Below are 18,305 nucleotides of genomic sequence, written 5' to 3'. Positions count from 1 at the left end.
GTTATAACAATGTATACTCGAGCACCAAGAGCGTAGGAGTTAACATTGAACATAATAACAGAGCTTGAAATTTTTGCCAAATTGGTAAGGGTATAGTGATGGTTGGTTGCGGCTTGAATTTGTGTTTGTTTTGTTTTCCTTATCTAAATGCCTTTTGTTGTTGTCCGTGTAGGAGTTTGCTCCTCTGCTCTGAAACTCACTCTGTAGATATACGCTGGCCTTGAACTCACAAAGATCTGGCGGCCTGTGCCTCCCAAAAGCTGGGATTAAAGGTGTGCCCCACTTCTCCCTAGCCATCTACACTTGTTTCATGATGAACACATTCACGTCTCCTCATCCTCCATCGGCTCTGTCTGCTGGCCTCAGGGTCTACTCTACTTACTGAACCATAAAAGTCTAACACTTTCGGTGCATCTGAGAGAACGCTGATGTTCTCAGAAGAGAAGAGAGCCCGGGAAAGCTGATCTGCACTGGACTCCAGAGGGGAGTACCCACTGCCACAGATAGGAAACCAGTCTTCATTACAACTTAGCCCTCTCTCCTCATTTTTCTGCCTCGGTTTATGCTGCCAGCCCATTAAATGCAGCTGCCATTTGGTGGTCTTCCTCAGCTCTAGCCTCTGTGCCCTGCCCTCCCCGCACACAGCTCTGTGTCCACACTTCTGTGCAAGAGAGACCCAGATGGCCAGGTCCAGACTGGACATGGCTTCTGTCCAGCAATCCCAGAGAAATACACAATTCCTCTCTCTGGTGGACCTGCGACCGTGTTCCCCTTGCCGTCTATGGGAAGGGCTGTGAATTCAGGCAGCGGGGAAGTGCAGGGACTTACCTGTCGGTGCCATTGAGCCCAGGGGTGGGGAGTGCCTGCATCTTCTCTAAGGCCACCACAGGAGAGCTGTAAGCAGAAAATAGCACGTTCAGGCCACACCTGGATGTGCCAGGCCAAACACCGAGGCATCCCAAATCTCGTCACTGAGACGGAAAGGACCGCTCCCGACAACCCCTGCATGTCTGTAAGAAGCCCTGAGTCCTATTACCCATTCCTCTGATGAACCTGAGGTAGAGAGCCACCTCAGCACAAGACCTTGAAACGAGGACGGGGTGGGGTGTGAGAGGAAGGGGACCATGCACCCCCCCATCAGGCCTCATCTTACTCCTGTCCCTGAAAGCGCTTGTGGTCGTATTCATCAAAGATGGGACTCCAGGCGTACAGGTTGATGGCCGTCACCGCGCTGGTGACGAGCAGCATGAGCGTGAGCTTCACCATGTGGCTGACCTGCACCAGCATGATGGTGGCGATGAGAGACAGCACAGCAACGTAGCTGTAGTACTTGGGGTTCTCCATACAGCCGCCGTCCAGCTCCATCCCGGAAGTCACATTGTAAGGTCCCATGTAGTACTGAAGACAGCTGAGCTGAGGGCCGGAACAGTGGGCGTGGGGGGGTGAAAGGTCAGAGGGCTCTGCGATGGCAGTGATCATTCGGCTGGCCCCCGCCACGGTGCCCTCAGAGTGCTGGGAAGTCTAGCAGAGAGTAAACCTTCACATTGGTGACTGCCGCAAAGAGCCTTATCATGATCTCCTCTGACGTCCAGAAAAACTCCCTGTGAACTGGTAAGCACTGCGCCTGCTCTACAGATGTCTAAAGATGGAGACCCAGGAGGAGCTCCAGGCTCCTGGTCCAGCGTGCCCGCCACGTCACACCTGCCGCAAGGGAGGCTGCGTGGCCAGCCAGAATCTCTCTGGCCACAGCTCTTCGGGCACCATGGCCTCCCTGCCTCCTAGAGTCTCCTCGTCGGCCCAGTACACTACTGTCCACAGCTGACAGCAAATGTGCCCCTCAGCCAACTAAGCCCGAGTAACCTGCAGCTCACCTGGCTCTGGCTAAGGACTTGGCACGTGCTGCCCGGATGTACAGGCTCCCTGTGCGCCCTTCCAGGGTCCTCAGACCTGCCTGTCAACTCCACCTGTCTCTGATGAGAGGGACCGGGCTTCACCCGGCTCGGTGGACACGGTGCAGCCCACACGCTGCCTGCACTCGAGGGCTGACTCCTCCGCCAGGTAGGTGCCAGGCTGCAGCCGTCCAGCCCTTGACTTCTAGCACTTGTCCCGGGCTCAAGCTGCATTCTTAAGAGAAGGGTTTCCGAGGGTGCGTGCGCTACACTCAGAGCAATCCTAAGGACCGCTGACACTTCCTGCCCCCTTTCCCTCGCAAAGCATTCGAGGAGAACAGAAGCTGGCCCTGTCTCCCCAGAGCCACCTGGGCTCTGTGGAGCTGTGTTCCTGCTCAGCCTCCTCTAGGGGTGTAAGAGGAGTACCGGATGAAACAGGCCCCCTCCTCATCCCAGTGGAACCCCAACACTGGCTAGCCTTCAGGGAACACAACCCATGCATACACCTTAAGCCTTGTGATGGAGGAAGATATCTCAGGGTGTGTGTGTGTGTGTGCCCACGTGTCCTAGTGGACATAAGATGCCTGTGCTTCTGTAAGCTAGAACAGTCTCCTGTGTCATTCCTCCAACCTCCAATGCCATTTACCTTTTTTTTTTTTTGTTTTGTTTGTTTGTTTGTTTTGTTCTTTTGTGGGTTTTGTTTTTTTTTTTTTTTTGAGATGGGGTTTCCCACTGGCCCAGTACAACTCAATAAATAAATTTTGGCTAGCCAGGGAGCCCTAGAGAGCCCATCACTGAGACTGTGAGCACACACCACCATGCCTGGCTTTTCTCACGTGCATTCTGGGATGAAACTCAGGCCCCAGGCAATTTGTCAATTGAGCTCTCTCCCAGCCTCCAAAACTGCTTCAATTTTTGACTGTTACCATGTGACCTAAAACAAATGAACAAACCTTCCCAGACTTTAATTTCTTCATGTGAAACTACAGATATTGGTGCGCCTAGCCGAGGACTAGGCCCACTGGATGTGGGGTGGAAGGGGCTACAAAGAACTGAGTCAGTCTTGGGAAGATTTCTGAGTACCCCCAGGAAGACCCTCTCCACCTGGCTGGGATGTTTGGCATCATCCACCTGAAAGGTATGCTGACAGGAATGGACTGGCAACTTGGCAGCGTACAGCCCCTCTCCCCTGGGCTTAGGTCCCCTTCAACAAGGAAGCAGGAGCTCACCATATCCACAACGTTGGCCATAACCAGAATGAAGATGGCCAACATGGCCCAGGTATTCCTGGCCCAGCGGGTCCGGTCAATCCAAGACGAGAAGGCTACGAGCTTCTTAGGAAACGCCTAGAAGAAACAGGGTTTCAAGGGCTTGAGCCTCCATCAGTGTGTCCTGAAGATGAGACTGCTCGTGACTGATTGTCCCCAGGCCCTAGTCCCAGAAGCCTAAAAGGCCAGGCTTTGCCTGTGGGCTCCCCAAAACTGACAGGGAGAGAGCGGAAGCATGCAAATCCTTGAGGTATGTGTGCAGCCCTCGGCTTCGAGGTCACGGCTCTGGGTAGGCAGACGCAGCTAGCACGTGTGGGCAGCACCAGAGGCGAGGCCAGGGCCAGGAGCAGTGGCCAGGCCAGCCATCTGCCTGGCTGCCTCCCTCTCCCTTTTCTGGGTTAGCACACCTAACTTCCAGGGTCACCAGGTGAGCAGCCTGTTAGACCACTTTCCCTGAAACACTGCTCTCCCCGTTACTCTGATCAACGCCTGCCTGGCACGTGAGTGTCTGCAGAACACTCGATCTGGCCTTTAACGTCTTCCACACAGTTGATGCCGACCCACATGCTAGAGTTGGGTTTCCCCTTCACTGCCTTACTCCTGCTTGCGCATGCCACAGAGTGGATGAAGGGGCGGGGGGAGATGGGTAGATGAAGTCATAACCCCCACAGACAAGTCTGTCAGGATCTGACCAGAAGCCCACCTCCATCATTTACAGTGTCACTCTAGAGACTGGAGGGTTCTGAGCTCAACTGAAGAGTGCCTCTTACCCTGGGAAAGATGGCAGCCATCGAGCAGATGGTCAGGATCAAGAGCAGGACCTCCCCAACCACGAAGGTCACGTAGTTTGTCATCAGCCTGTGGAAGAGCAAAAGTGACTGGGGAGTGCAGGAGCCAGCTGAGCACAAGACTGACTGGTAGCTTTTCTCTGACACCAGGGAGCTGCTGTTGCTGCCTTAGCAGAACAAGATGAGAGGCCCTGGCAGAGAGGAATGCCAGCAGAGGGCAGGGCCTGGGAATGCCACCCTTGCACAGCTAACCACCCGCTGGGACTTCTCCAGAGGTGAGGAGGGTCAGAGACACCCTGGAAATAGCCCAGTAGCAGCCTGGGAAGGGATCCTTAGGAATGAGCGTTATGCTGTAGCTGGGCTGAAAACAGTAAAGAAGAGAACACAGAAGCAGAGCTGAGGGCTGCCTGTGATCTCTGCCTGGACTTTCCCACTGAATGAGCTCTCTCCACGTCCATTTCTTCTCTTGGGAACTCTCTCTGCTCCAATCCTTCTCTTATATCCATCCCCATTTCACTCCTCCTTGGAGAACACTCTTGCCAAGCACCCCAGAAACTCATGTTGCCAATTCAGTATCCAGCTCGGGACCACCTCTTTCGTTTTCTCACTTGGTTTTGGGGATCTTTGGGTCCTTGTGATTTCATTGACACACATGGGCCTTAACTGGCTTCTCTTCCCACTCTCTCCCTTCGTGATCTCAGCAAGGCTCAGGCTCCCAAGCATGCTCTGTGAGGGTAGCTCTCAGGGTTGAACCGGCAGCCCGCCTCTCCCTGAGTCTGACTATGTAACTCAGCTGCCTCATGGGCAGTGCCACACGAGCAACTCAACTCCAGATCTCTGCTGTTCTAATGCCCTTCCTATATTCCCTTCCTTGGTTATTGCGACTGAATCCTGCCCATTGCTCAAATTTTAAAAAGCCCTGGAGATGTCATTGCCTCTGCCCCTTCATACCCCACAAAAACTCTGCCAGTGACTCCGGCCATCTGTCTCCAGAATCCAGCCATCCATCAAGGAAATTTCTCATCCAGCACCTGGTCCTCACCTTCTCTAACTTCACCTGGTCTGAGTCTCGGCTGACTTATCTCAGTCACTGTCATCTCTTAGCCTGGTCTCAGGTCCCTCTTGCACACTAACCTCTTCTGACATAGCCATCGGGTCCCCTTCGCAAATCTGTGCCAAACTTGTAGGTTTCCACAAGCCTCTGCATCCAAGAGTATGGGCTGAACCCAGCTCTCCTGCCTCACTCCCGTCACTGTCCCTCACTATGCCATGAGACGCTTGGCCCACGGCTGCCTCTATGTCTACCGGAGACAAGTATCCACAGACAGTGCGAGGCTCACTCCCTGGCCCTTCAGGGCCGCTAACAGACCATCTTGATCAGCTATGACCTACGAAAGCCTACAAACCGAACTCTCTGCCAGATCACATGTCCCTTCCTCACTTTACCCACAGTTACCACTGCTGGGCACATACTCTCATGTTTAAATGTTCACGCCTGTTCCCACCACCGCCACCCATCCCCCCCCCCACACACACCCAAGAAATGCTTCAGGAACAGTACAGCACCTGTCAACTGAATGGCCCTAATCTCACCACTGTCTTGAGAGCTGTGCAGGGTGGCTATCCTCACTTGGCAGATGAGCAAAACCGGGGCTCAGGGTGCCTTCAGGGACCTGCCAATGTCCTGCCTACCTCAGGTGGCAGCCGAGGCCCTAGGGTTTTGGCAGCTCCCCCAACTAAGCCAAGCAGGGCTCCACACTCCTCACGGAGGACTCTGTGCAGAGGGGAGACGCTCACCTGTCCCCTGGGGCCGAGAAGGACATAATGAACCTTCAGGTAAGGGCTTCCACAGCTGAGCTGATTCTGGAATACACTGCCTCACCCCAGAGGACCCGTGCCACTGACGTCAGTTTGTGTCTAGAGCCTAAAACCTACTTTTATGAAGATGAGCCAAGAAAGGAGAGTCAGTGCGACTCTGTGACTAAAGTTGAGGTAATATCCTTCTCCCCCGCCTGTCCCTATGACCTTTCCAGTAGCCATCTAGCAATTGTTGTGGATATGAACACGTTTTTGTTTTGATCTCAGGTGTGGGATGTGGGATTGATTCAAATGGTTCACAGCAGCAGACTATTTGCTTCGGGTAGGCTCTGAGAGGAGCTCTTTGCCAGCAGCAGATGGTTTAAATCTGAGAGACTAAATGCCAGAGACCAGAGAGTGTGTAGCTCAGAGAAAGAACAAGGCTCTTCCTACTTTCTCCTTGCTGCTCCTGGTTGCTGTTGTGAGACAAGAAGTTGGAGATCGCCTGAAACAGGGATTGGACTGGCTCCAAGGAACCCAACAACCCTAACCGGCAGGAAGCAGCTAAGAGAACTGCGTCCCCTTTCCCAGTAACCCTTTCTCTCTCCTACCTGGTGTTGGGGTGTTGGAAGGGATTGGGGTGGAGTAGGGAGAAAAAAGATAAAAGAAATGTAAACAAGAGTTTTTTTTAAGTATGCCAACAAGCAATGTCCTCCATCCTCTTAGATGGGCCTGTCATCAGCTCCCCTGGCCCTGCTGAGAGCCAGTAGGGGTGGGGTTTGACATTTGCTATGGAATGGGGGGGAAGATCAGGGAAAGAGACAAGGAACAGAAACAAAGCCAGAGGGGCTCTTCTCTTAAATTGCTGCCACCCGGCACCCTGCTCCCTCGCCTGGCCTGTCAGCCCCACCCTGGACCTCCTCACCAGGGGTCAATGAGGATCTCCACCATGGCCGTGCAGAACAGAACCACGCAGGAGCAGCTGAAGGCAGCCCCGCTCTGCTTCTCCTTCTCCACGGAGTAGCGCGTTTCCATCTCTGGGTCCATGAAGCGCATGGTTAGGAGGAAGGTGTTTCTCTTCTTTACCCTGCCGTGGAGACAGCCCTGTGACCCACACGCCACACCTGCCATGCTCGCTGGGATGGGACCCTGTTTCAGACGACTGTGCCATGCACGGAGTAAGGGCCAGTGAGGGGCGGTGGCCGCGCCCACTTACACCTGGGCAGACTCCCGCTCCAGCAGGGCCTCGTTGAGCAGCTGGTTCAATTCGTGCTCGTCCTCAGAGGCATCCACCACGCGGTCAGCCAGGTCCTGGAGGCGCAGCCTGCGGCGGGGGTTGGGGAACGAGGGGTTGTCAGCCTGTGAACCAGGAAGGCACAGTCAGTGGCAGAGATGGGACAGGCGGGGGAGGGTGTGGGAAAGACGAATGAAGAGTTGGGGAGCAGAGGTCACAGTACCGAGGACCAAATCCTTTCCTGGGTTCCACCTGCCGTTGTCTCCTCGGGCCCCTAACAGAAGCTCTACAGCAGCCTGGCTCTCGATCGCACAGCCGTCAGCCTAAGGGGTGCCTGTGAAGACCTACCGGAGCTGTGTGTGAGTCTGGAATGCATTTGAAGCCGGAGCGAAAGCCAGTTATGAGTGATACCCACTAACGGCTAAGCATGAAGACTGGGCTTCTTAAGCCATGTCAAGGCCAAGTTATATAAAGTGTAAAAGCTACATAAAGTTTATAAGTCTACTTCCTGTAAAAATAGCATCTATATTCATATATATATATATGAATTTTCTTTACTTTTATGTTCATTAGTGTTCTGCCTGCATGTGTGTCAGTCAGTATAAGGGTGTCAGAAGTACTGGAACTGGAGTTACAGACAGGTGTGGGCTGCCACGTGGCTGCTGAGAACTGAACCTGGTTCCTCTAAAAGGGCAGCTCTGAAACTGCTGAGCCATCCCTCCAGCCCCAAGAAAATTATCCTAAAGAGAAGCAGCCAGAGGGATGCTCAAAGAAAAGCCAGCTTCTAGGAATCTCTGTCTATCTTCTACAGCATCTAAAACCGTGGGAACAACCCGTCTCCACAGAGACAGCGGCAGTGAGGCCACCAGCTTCCAGCCATCGGACCGTTAAGGCAGAGGTCTCCTGTATGGGCATGGTTGACAGGTTTTGTAGTAATGGGGGTTCTGGGTGGCTTCCTCATCCTTTGGGGCAACATGCCAGCCCTTCTTTCCAGGCTTTCGGTGCACAGACCCCATGAAGTGGGACCTACTCAGAAGGGAGTGCGTACGCGCGCACACACTCTCATTCCCAAACAGGCTCCACCCTGCAGACTTCTCCCAGATCCTGAATCTGCAAGACGGGGCTACTCCAGCCAGATGATGCTTCCGGGGGAGTGCCTTTTGGGACATCATCCTCCCTTCTCCCACACCGATGGAAAGAACAGAGCCTGAGCTAGTGGCCCACACCCTGCCCCCAGCATGGGCTCCCACCACAGCAACCACTGTTCCCCATCCCTGCCCTGGCGTCACACCCACCTGGGCCTCCTGCTCTTCGGCCTCCTCTGAGGTGGAGCTGCTGGCAGGGGCACTCCCATTGGGCTCCTTGGTCTCAATGAGGGCGGGGGAGCTGGGTTTGGAGGACACCGGCGCTCCATTTGGCAGAGCCTGCCACAGAAAAAGAAGGAGCTCATGGGGACCATGAAACAAGGCCTGCTCCCTACTGTGGCTTTCCCATCGCTGTTCCAGAAACTTCCTCCTACACTGACAGAAGTCCTGCTGACCCAGAAATTTCACCACTCAGTTTGTCCTCTACAACATTCATTAAAAAAAAAAAAATCCTGTCATTTTCATTGCTACCATGAGTAGTTTTCTAAACAGAGAGAAGACCCAATTGTTCCAAGTCCTATCTCTAAGACACTAACTCAGTGACAGCGCTCTGAGGCGCCTTTTGGGTGGGGCCCATGGCAGGCCTGAATTACCTCTACAAACCTGGGAGTGAGTCAAGCACTGTGAAAGGGGAACAGCTTGCTTGTCCGATTGGTAAGAATCTGTTGAGATCTGACTTTTCGGAACCCACATTCTCATGAGGAAGGGCAGACAATAGCAAAATAGGTAAGAGAAAGAAGCAGTCATAAGAAGGTGGAAGGGGGTGAGAAAGAGTAGGGATAGGGGTTGCTGGGGAGTCATAAAAGGGGTCATCAGGGGAGGGTGTCACTACAAAGATGCGATTTCAGAACAGATAGGAAGGAACATCATCAAAAAAGGAAGGAGAATTACAGGAAAACCAAACAGCTGGCAATAGCTGTGCCCGGAGGATGTGAGTGACAGCTGAGAGCCAGCACTGCCAGAGCGGGATAGGCAGAAGGGAGACTGTGGCACCACCATGCAGGGACCAGGCCCAGGGCAGGCCCCCAGGACAGCGCTGCTCTTTCTGTCCTGTTCCTTCCTCATTTCTGCTGGAAAACCTTACTTGGCCCTGGCTCTCCTCTTCCTATGGCCAGCCCCATCACTGCGTCTCTCTCCCTTGATAGCAATGTCACTACTGTAGTTTCAGCCACTTCTGCACCTCTCCTTCTGGATGCTGTTTTGGGACTACTACAGCCATCTTAACGCCACCTTGCCACACATGAGTGCTGTCACCCAGAACTGGTTTCTGAAAGAAGCTACTGCCAGACTTACCGACCCGGGACTCATGCATTTTTCAAGTAGCTCTACCTCTGGTTATGGCCAACCACCAGCCTTTCTATAACTACTCGGTTTAAATGTAATTTTATTTTTTGAGACAGGATCTTGCTATACAGCCCAGGCTGGTCTTGAACCTGCTGTGTAGTGCAAGCTGTCTCTGAACCCCTACCTCAGCCTCCTTCGTGCTGGGACTGCAGGTACATACCACCACCCCTGGCTAATTGCTCTTTTGTAAATCCCTCCGCCACCCACTCACCCCCTCCCATTTTTGTTTGTTTGCTTTTGGAAACAGGGTTTCTCTGTGTAGCCTTGGCTATCCTGGACTTGCTTGATAGACTAGGCTGGCCTCAAACTCACAGAGATCCGCCTGCCTCTGCATCCCTGAGTGGAGGGATCACAGGGGTGCACCACCTCACCTGGCCTACACCCCTGTCCTTCCTCCTCTCTCCTCTTAGAATTAGACAGAGGACTCACCGAGCCGTTGAGGCCATTTTGCGCTGTTTTCTTCACCTCTGGCTTGGAGGCAATGATGAGGTAGGTTTCGATGCCCTTCTCATCTAGGTAGTCACAGCGACTGCCCCCATCACCAGGCTCTACATCAAACTCCCCTTTCAGGCAGTCCATGGTGCTCTGGGAGATGTGCACACGCCTGCAGTAGAGGGAGAGACCCCGAGCATTCTCCAGAGGCAGCCCTCGCTGCCCCGGAGACAGACAGTGGCCCACAGAGCACTGACTGATGCCGGGGGCAGCAGGGACCAACGGAGCAGGCCTGCTCTGCTAACTGTGTGGGCAGCATGGCACCCACTGGTCCGAGCTCTGGCCCCAGAGACTGTTGAATTCTTAGAAAAGGAGTATAATTTCTCTTCTGGGCTGTTGAGATACCAAATTTCAATACCAGCTCTGAGCTCTAAATTCAAGAATTAGATTCTCTCCACCTTGCCTCCCTGCTGCCAAGAGGAAGAAAGGCCATATAGTCACTGAGGAGAGAACAGGAGCTGCCTCTGCTGAGGAGGCCCCAAAGGCAGGAAGGTAGGCCAGGCCCTCCTGCAGCCTGCCCAGACACAGGCCCCTGAGGGTAGTCTCCCAGCCACAACCGGTGTGCTGGTTAGATCTGTCTAGCTTTCTTTCTTTCTTTCTTTTTTTTTTTTTATTTTGTCAACTTCATACAAGCTAGAGTCATCCAGGGATAGGGAATTTCAAATGAGGAGCTGCCCAGATTAAACTGACCCATGGCCACATCTGAAGGAAATTATCTTGACCGATGGTTGATGCAGAGGGATCCAGCCCACTGTGGGCAGCACCGTTCCTAGGCAGGTGGCTCTGAGCTATAAGAGAAAACTGGCTGAGAGCGGGGAAGAGACTGAGCTAGTCAACTTCCACGGCTTCTGCCTCAGCTCCTACTCTGACTTCCCTTAATGATAAACCGAAAAGTATAATCTGGCAAATAAATCCTTTCTTCTGAAGGATGTTTTTGAGTAGAGTGTTTTCTTTTCTTTTTTTCTTTTCTTTGAGTCAGGCTTTCTGTGTGGCCTCAGCTGTCCTGGACTCACCTTGTAGACCAGGCTGGCCTCAAACTCACAGAGATCCACCTGCCTCTGCCTCCCTGAGTGCTGGGATTAAAGGTGTGCTCCACCAAGCCCAGTTTGGGCAGAGTGTTTTAACGAAGGAACAGGAATGAAACTACAACACGGGAACAGAAGGTAGGAACACTGCACCTGAAGGGATGGGATTGGGGGACCCCTTGTCACAGCCCTAGGAGTGTATGAGAATGCCCCCCCCCGGCAGGAGCACTCACCCTGGGATGCCACCAGCCTCCATCTTGTTTGCCACAGTGACATCAGTAGACCACACATCATACTGCCAGCGCTTCTGGCCCAGGACACCACCCAGCACAGTGCCCGTGTGCACGCCCACACGCATGTCCACGCCAGTCTTGGTCTTCTCCCTCACATACCTGCCAGGCACAGAGAGGTGGTGCTGGGTGAGGCGCATCCCCTCTGGCTTTCTGCCTGAGCTAAGCGGCCTGCACTGGGGTTAGTGGAGCCCAGAGCCAGTACTGACAGGCACAGGGGACACAGTGACGGTCCATAGGGCCCTCCTCTTTTTCTCGCCTGTCCCTTCTTCATTCACGCGGTTAACGGTTCACTGAGTGAGTGTCTGATGCGTGCGCTCTACGCACTGCCTACGCACTGCAGACACAGAGGTGAACGAAAACTGCAGCCAGCTCCTTGCCAGAGAAACTCCAGGAGCGACAAACACAAACTTCAGAAATTTGCTGCCAGGTCCAAAAGAGATTCAGGGTGAATGGCTAACTGGGGTTCCTATTAGCATACCAAAGTGCTGGCTGCCATGCTCTGTCAACACGTGTATCTGTTACAGAGGCTGGGGCTCTTCTCACCCACCCCCATCCTAAACTTCTCCAGTTCCAGGGCGGCCCTTTCCCTAGCTTCTGGGAACCTTGCTGTTTTGGCCATGCGCTCGCTTGCCCGGCCCCTCTCTCTCGTCTTCCTTTCTTGCTCTCCACTCCAATCCGCCACAGCTAAATCCAGTTGTTGACCTTGTTCTGCTTTCTCTTCCTGCCCTGGACTCTTCCCCCACACCTACAATATAACCTTGGAGCAGTTGCGCCCTCAAGTTTCTATTTGCCTGCTAGGTTAGAAGGGAGATGAACTTTTTAATCCTAATCTATTGGCAGTGGAAGAAGAAGGCAGGAAACAGGAGAGGGCTACTGGCAGGAAGTCAGTGAGCATTCACAGCTGCCCAGAGACACCATTTGTGGGTGTCCCAGGCTCTGACCCTGATGGGGAGAAGCCTCCTGGAAGCCTCCTTTCCTACCTGGGGCTCCATGGTTCCCCAAGCTACCACAGGTGGAGTCTACCCAAGGACTGCCTCTCCAGGGCTCTCCAGGCCCAGGTGGAGCAGTGAGATGGTGCAGGAAGGGAGTTCACCACCCTTCAGGTAGAAGCAGGGCTTGGGTTAGGCTAGGTTCCCACTGCACCTGCCACAGCCCCTCCCCCATAGCATGTGACCTCAGAGTCCCTTAACCACAACCTAGAGGACAAACTGATCTGTCTAGGGAGGGATACCCTAACAGCAAAATGAAAAGAGAAAAAGATGGGAGAAGTCTACCAGAGGATGAATTTCCCAACTCCACCTTCCAGTAGAAAAAAAAAAAAATGCCAGAACCAAAGGGTGGGACACATGTCCCAGCAGCTGAGGAGTCTTGCTGTTTCCCACAGCTGTGAGAGAAGGAAGCCATGTCTGGATATCAGCACCAGGACTGAACTTATTCCTCGTCTAAGATCTTCCATGGTGCTGGCCATCTGGCCGCCCCACCCTCCCAGGGGCACCCACTTACGAGATGGCCTCCACCATGGCGAGCCCCATAAGGATGGAGCACACGGCGTGGTCCTCTCGGTAGTCAGGCAGGCCGCAGATGCAGTAGTAACAGTCCCCGAGAATCTTGATCCTCAGCTGGTGGTATTTCTGAAAGGGCAGGACACGGCCTGTGCCCCTGGCCCCTGGCCCCAAGGCCGGGAGGCAGGTGGAGGAAGGCCAGCTAGGGAGAGCCTGGGAGCCTGGGACAGGGCTCAGGGTCGAAGCCCACGGCGGCGGGAGGGTGGGCACACTGGGTACTCACCGCTGCCAGCTTGTCAAAGCGGGCAAAGAGCTCATTGAGTAGCTTCACGAGCTCCTGGGCACTGCAAGCGGAGGACAGCTGGGTGAAGCCCACAATATCTGCAAACAGGATGCTGCAAAAGGAGGGGCCCGTCGGCCGTAAGACTCCAGACAGTGCTCCCCACCACCCGCCCCTGCCAGCAGGGAGAGGGCTGATTCAACCCTAGTGCAGTAAGACACTGGCAGGCAGCTGGACGCAGTGGCACAGGCCTGGGGAGGGAGAGGCAAGCTGAGCTCTGTGAGTTCAAGGCCAGCCTGGTCTACAGAGGGAGTCCAGGACAGCCAAGGCTACACAGAGAAAGCCTGTCTCAAAAAAGAAAAAGGACCCTGGCACACTTGGGTTCTAAAGCTTCTCCTTGGCAAAGTCCTGCCTGGTGACCAGCACCCTGCCCCCTCCTGCCCTTCCCCCACCCCCTCCTGTCCCAGGCTGATGATCTTTCTAGAATCAGGGGTTCTGGTTCTACCCTCAGAGCTGGCCTCAAGTGGCTCGGTGGCCACCCAGGAGCCCCTTTACTGGGTGGTATTTTTTCAATGAGAGGTTAGACCAGTCAAGCTAGAGCCCATTTTCACTCTGCCCTCTGCTGCTATGGCTCCTTCCACAGGGCAGAGTTCAGGGGAGCCAGGGCACACTTAGTAAACCAGGCTCCGTAGTACTCAGTGGATCCCATGGAGCCCCGAGGCCCCCTGGCCAACCCGCCGGGCGCCCGGGGCCTCCGTGCCGTCGCACCTGACGTTCTCATGCCGGTACATGTACATGGTGTTAAACTGTTGCTGGTCCTTCTGACTCTCATCCTTCTTCATGTCCTTCAACATCTCATCAGCCACGTGCTTCGGCAGGATGGAAAGCATAAGGTTCTCCTGTGGGGAGAAGCACAGGGCTGGAGGGGAAATGGCCTGCACCTCTCCTGATGGCGCCAAGTTCGGACACTTTCGGAAAGAACCCCCCAGCCCTGGTGAGAGGTGTCATCCAGGAAACACACAGCCTCGCACAGAGCTGCCAGCACCCATACAGCAGCAACTGAGGGCCAGGCTGGGCGGTTTCTCACCCCCATGGGGCTCAGCGTTGTGACAGGCATAGGAAATGCCACAGAGGAAGTCTAGCTCAGCACCCCTCTTTCCGTAAGAAGCGTGACCATCTGCGTGTCCCCCACAGGACACACCGCATCAGTCCCTCACTGCTGAGCCCTCGCCACGTCGCCCACCGCAGCCGCCAACTCAGACTCAGCAGGACTGAAGCCCCGTGACGCGACAGATACTGCCGATCCCAAAGCCAGCAAGAATTCTACCTGAGCCACGGGTCTCCTGAGGACACAGGTCGGGACACTGTGCAGGGTGACACTTTGGGCCCACCATGCTGAGAAGGGAGGCAGCGGTGACCGCCAAAGTAACAGAGTACCGCATGGGGAAGAAGTCAGAACCAACCATGTGAGGTGGGGGTGGGGGTACCCAGGGGCCCTCACAGGAGTGAGGCAGAGATGAGCCTTGAAGTCAGGTAAATGACAGCCTCTCCGAGAGAGGGAGCCACATGTGCAAAGCGGACGCACAAGGGAAGTCCTCCAGGGCTCAAGAGTTGAACATACTGGCCGGTGGGCCAAATGTGCTTGCTGTTGGCTTTCATGAAGTTTTATGGGCACCTGGCCAGGCCTGCTTGTTTACACATTGTTTCTGCCTGTTTTCACACCCCAACAAGAGCTGAGCAGTTATGACAAAAACCATATGGCTGGCAAAGCCAGAAATATTTGCACTCTAACTCTTTCCGAGAGAGGGGAATGGGGGGAGGGCGGGATGTGGTTTGAACATCTGAGGGATGGCGCCAGTGCTCAAAATACAGAACCATGGAGGAAAACCAGATGTGAGGGAAAGTCGGGAGCGTGGCTGTACACGTGCCTAGGCTGAGGAGCCCTGCAAGGCCTCCACAAGGGGACACCCCGCAGGCGCTGCTTAGGAGAGGCCACACCAGAAGCTCTGGAAACCAGGGCAAGACATGAGTCAGACCGGGTGGAAGGGAAAGGCGAGGAGAAGGTAGACAGTATCATAACGGGGTGGTGGTGGGGATTAGAGGAATGCAAAACACCGCCCTCTTCACCCCTGAGGAGAGAAAGGCACAGCGGTGGCTGGTGAAGGTTTCACAGGACGGAAACTGTGGAGGTCAAAGTGCAAGAGGACCGTGGGAAGAGGGTGGAGATGTGATAAAGCTATAGGCAGAGCAATAGCCAGGGGACTGCAGCAGGTTCCTCAGTGACAAAGCAGACCCTGGTGACCAGGCCGGAGTGGGAGACCAGCCACAGCCCAAATCACCTAGTTCAAGGATGGCTGGTGCCTGGCTCTAGCCTGCGTGCTTACAGCAGTTTCTCTATTTTTCCTTCTCTGCGGCAGCCTTTACCAGTGTCAAGATCCTCAAGATGGCATCGTTACAGTGCAGGAAGGAGAAGCCAAAATAACCCCAGTGCGCCCTGCCCTAGCTCCAGCGGAATCCCCAGGGCCCTGCAGCCCAGCAGAGCAAGTAAGACTCAGGTGACCCCGGCACTTGGCACCTCCCCGGCACTTGGCACCTCCAAACCCCTGCCAGTGGGGTGGAGTCAGAGGAAGTCTGATGCAAAATATGATGGCGGAGGGTGGTGTCTGGTGGGACCTGGGGACCTGTCCCCGAAGCTAACTTACTCCTGTTTCATCACCTAAAAAAGCGAGAGAATCAACACTGTGGAGAAGAGCTTGGGGAAAGGATGAATCTCTGAGGGGTTTTCAAGAAAATCGGAGCCCAGGCCCTGTTAGCCACCAGTGCAGCCGGAAGAAAGCTGCTGGAGTGCTGAGTGGCAGAAGCTGGGAACTCCGAAGGAGGTGGACGCAGGCAGCAGTGGGAACTGGAGCAGAGGTTTGGACAGGTCAACTCAAGGTCCCAGTCTATCTCAAGTACGATATATGTACGGGTAGGAGCGGGCAGGGTGAAGGCATGCCTCCATATTCCCAGTGTGATATCAGACAAGTCACCAAAAGTCCCCTGGGCCTTGTTTCCTAGGTACTGGACTAAGTGGCTCATTAGCATGGAGCACTCAGAGCAAGGCCTGGCCCACAGGAAGTGCTCAGTGTATCCCAGCAGCCCTAAGCCACTGCAAAGCCTGGCTGGGGGGGTTGGGGCCTCACCGAGGTGTGGCCTGGTCTCCTCTAGGCCTTCAGGGTGACCACGAATGACAGGCTGAGTTCCCTCGGATAGCAGTGTCACAGAATGCTTTCCTGGCCCTTGGCCAGGTTGCACACACAGGCTCTGTCAAGCAGGTGGGATACAAACAAGGGTCCGTCCATTCAAGTCTCGACCTCCCCAACTCTCCTGAGCCCTCCACCAGCTTACCCTGACACATGTGCATACAGGGTGCTACCTGAGGAAGGCCCAGAGTCGGGGCAGATTGGCCAGGGTTGAAGGCATGTACACAGAACTCAGGAACAGGAAGGTCACAGCACTGAGCTAACCTTGCCAGCCTGTGTGCTGCAACCGGGCTAACTCAGTCAGACCACCTGTCCCTCTCTGACTTACCTCAGGGCTCTGGGGACACAACAAAACCCCTTTGGGCCCCCTGAGGATCCCAAGAAAGAGTCATATGTCCTGGTCACATCCGACATTCCTTTTAAACACTGCCTCCTCCTGGCTGGGTCTGGACCCACAGCTGTCAACGGGATGACTAAAGGAGGAGAGCAAGAAGAGAGTGGCCCTAGAGACCAACACACAAAAGCCTCAGAAACCCCTTACTGTGGAGGCCACTGGTTTCTTCTGGGATGGCATGGTCAGGGATGTTTATTTGTCCTTTTCTTTCTTTTTTTTTATTTTAAACTTTTATATTATGCATTTCTATAACAATGTTGAAGAATGATACAGGTCTAAAGGCAGAAGGCCATAGATAAGTATCAGCCTTAAAGATACCAAGAAAAGGGCCGTGGCTCTAAAGGAAGGTCACCAATTGACTTGTGTGATATGTAGGGATCTCATTCTCAAAAGACTTGCTTCCCCTGGATTGCTTGGCTATATTACTTACACAGCCTGAGCCCCTGTGCCCAGGGGCGACACCACCCAGAGTGGGCTGGAACCTCCTATTATCAGTCAGGATGCAAGAAAGTGTCCTGAAGCTGGGCATGGCACTACACGCCTTTGAGCCCAGCATTTGGGGGCGGGGCAGAGGCAGGCAGATCTCTGTGAGGGGTTTTGGTTTGGTTTGGTTTTTCAAGGCAGGGTTACTCTGTGTAACCTTGGATGTCCTGCACTAACTTTGTAGACCAGGATGGCCTCGAACTCACGGGGGGAGGGGGGCCCACAAACACGTCCACAGACCACGGTTGGGAGCAATTCCTCAGCTGACAGCCCCTCTTCACAGGGCCGTCTAGGTTTGTGTCAAGCTGATAAAAACTGACACGGTCTCTCTGCAATCGTGGACTGTGTGTGTCAGGAACTCAACAGGAGGAAGGGAAGCTCTGCAATTCACTGTTGGTGTGCTCTCTTTTCCACAACGATTTTATAGCATGCTCTTCAAACCCAGATCAAAAATGGCCACCTCGTTTCATTAAGCTCCGTTATTTGAGTTCTGACACTATGAGTTACAACCACTGAACGTCATTATTTGCAGATACTGATTTTGAACACAGATTCGTGTATTGGATATATGCAATGGATACACACCAGTGGTGTGATGGAATACGTAACCGAATAATGATACTCCTTGTCACACGTGTTTTTGTGACGAGCTTCAGATTTGGGGTCCCTTCTGTTGCCTCCCCCCAGGAAGTACCTGTGGGTGCTGAACAGCCACATTTCCTAGGATGGCCTTCTCATGCCTCGGGGCAAGTGCCACGCGGTATTTTCACTCTTAGACTATCACCTTCCGCTGGCCAGTGGGGAACTTTTCCAGGGGAGTGGACCGAGGAGCTGTTACTTCCTTAACCTGAAGCTGCTTTTTATCTGATGGTGTGAACGAGCAGCAGGCGTGTCTACTGGAGGCCGAGAAGGAAGACAAGTTGCGACAGTGAAGACTAAGGCACCTTTGCTCAACAGATAAAGCATTTCCAAAATCAGAATGATCTTTTGGGGGGCTGGGGGGATGGATCAGTCAATAAAGTGCCGAGTTGAATGCCTGTAGCTACATAAAGGTGCTAGCCGTGGTGGCACACGCTTGCGATCCTCCCACGGCAAAGGTGGGCACAGGACCAGCCCTGGGCTTACTGGT

At 54.0% G+C, this 18,305-nt stretch overlaps 1 protein-coding gene across 7 annotated transcripts in view; it reads right to left on the bottom strand.

Moving 5' to 3' along the window:
• Positions 1-18,305, bottom strand: part of Adcy3 (adenylate cyclase 3) — a 76,806-nt gene that overhangs the window by 5,642 nt on the left and 52,859 nt on the right. For 5 of the 7 annotated variants that reach the window (XM_060365253.1, XM_060365244.1, XM_060365242.1 and 2 more), the window contains exons 4-15: positions 13,826-13,956; positions 13,061-13,172; positions 12,779-12,906; positions 11,216-11,374; positions 9,895-10,069; positions 8,272-8,400; positions 6,959-7,101; positions 6,668-6,829; positions 3,928-4,015; positions 3,119-3,235; positions 1,154-1,521; positions 829-894 (exon numbers count right to left, since the gene is read on the bottom strand). In XM_060365253.1, coding sequence (XP_060221236.1) covers positions 829-894; positions 1,154-1,521; positions 3,119-3,235; positions 3,928-4,015; positions 6,668-6,829; positions 6,959-7,101; positions 8,272-8,400; positions 9,895-10,069; positions 11,216-11,374; positions 12,779-12,906; positions 13,061-13,172; positions 13,826-13,956 — 1,778 coding nt within the window. The remainder of the gene's footprint in view (positions 1-828; positions 895-1,153; positions 1,522-3,118; positions 3,236-3,927; positions 4,016-6,667; positions 6,830-6,958; positions 7,102-8,271; positions 8,401-9,894; positions 10,070-11,215; positions 11,375-12,778; positions 12,907-13,060; positions 13,173-13,825; positions 13,957-18,305) is intronic. The other 2 variants (XM_021648273.2, XM_021648277.2) reach the window with 1 other exon arrangement.

The sequence above is a fragment of the Meriones unguiculatus genome, chromosome 1 (genome assembly GCF_030254825.1).
Source record: "Meriones unguiculatus strain TT.TT164.6M chromosome 1, Bangor_MerUng_6.1, whole genome shotgun sequence".
In the NCBI taxonomy this organism is placed as follows: Eukaryota; Metazoa; Chordata; class Mammalia; order Rodentia; family Muridae; genus Meriones; species Meriones unguiculatus.
Note: the sequence above shows the minus strand (reverse complement) of the source record. Positions and strands in the feature narration are given on the sequence as shown.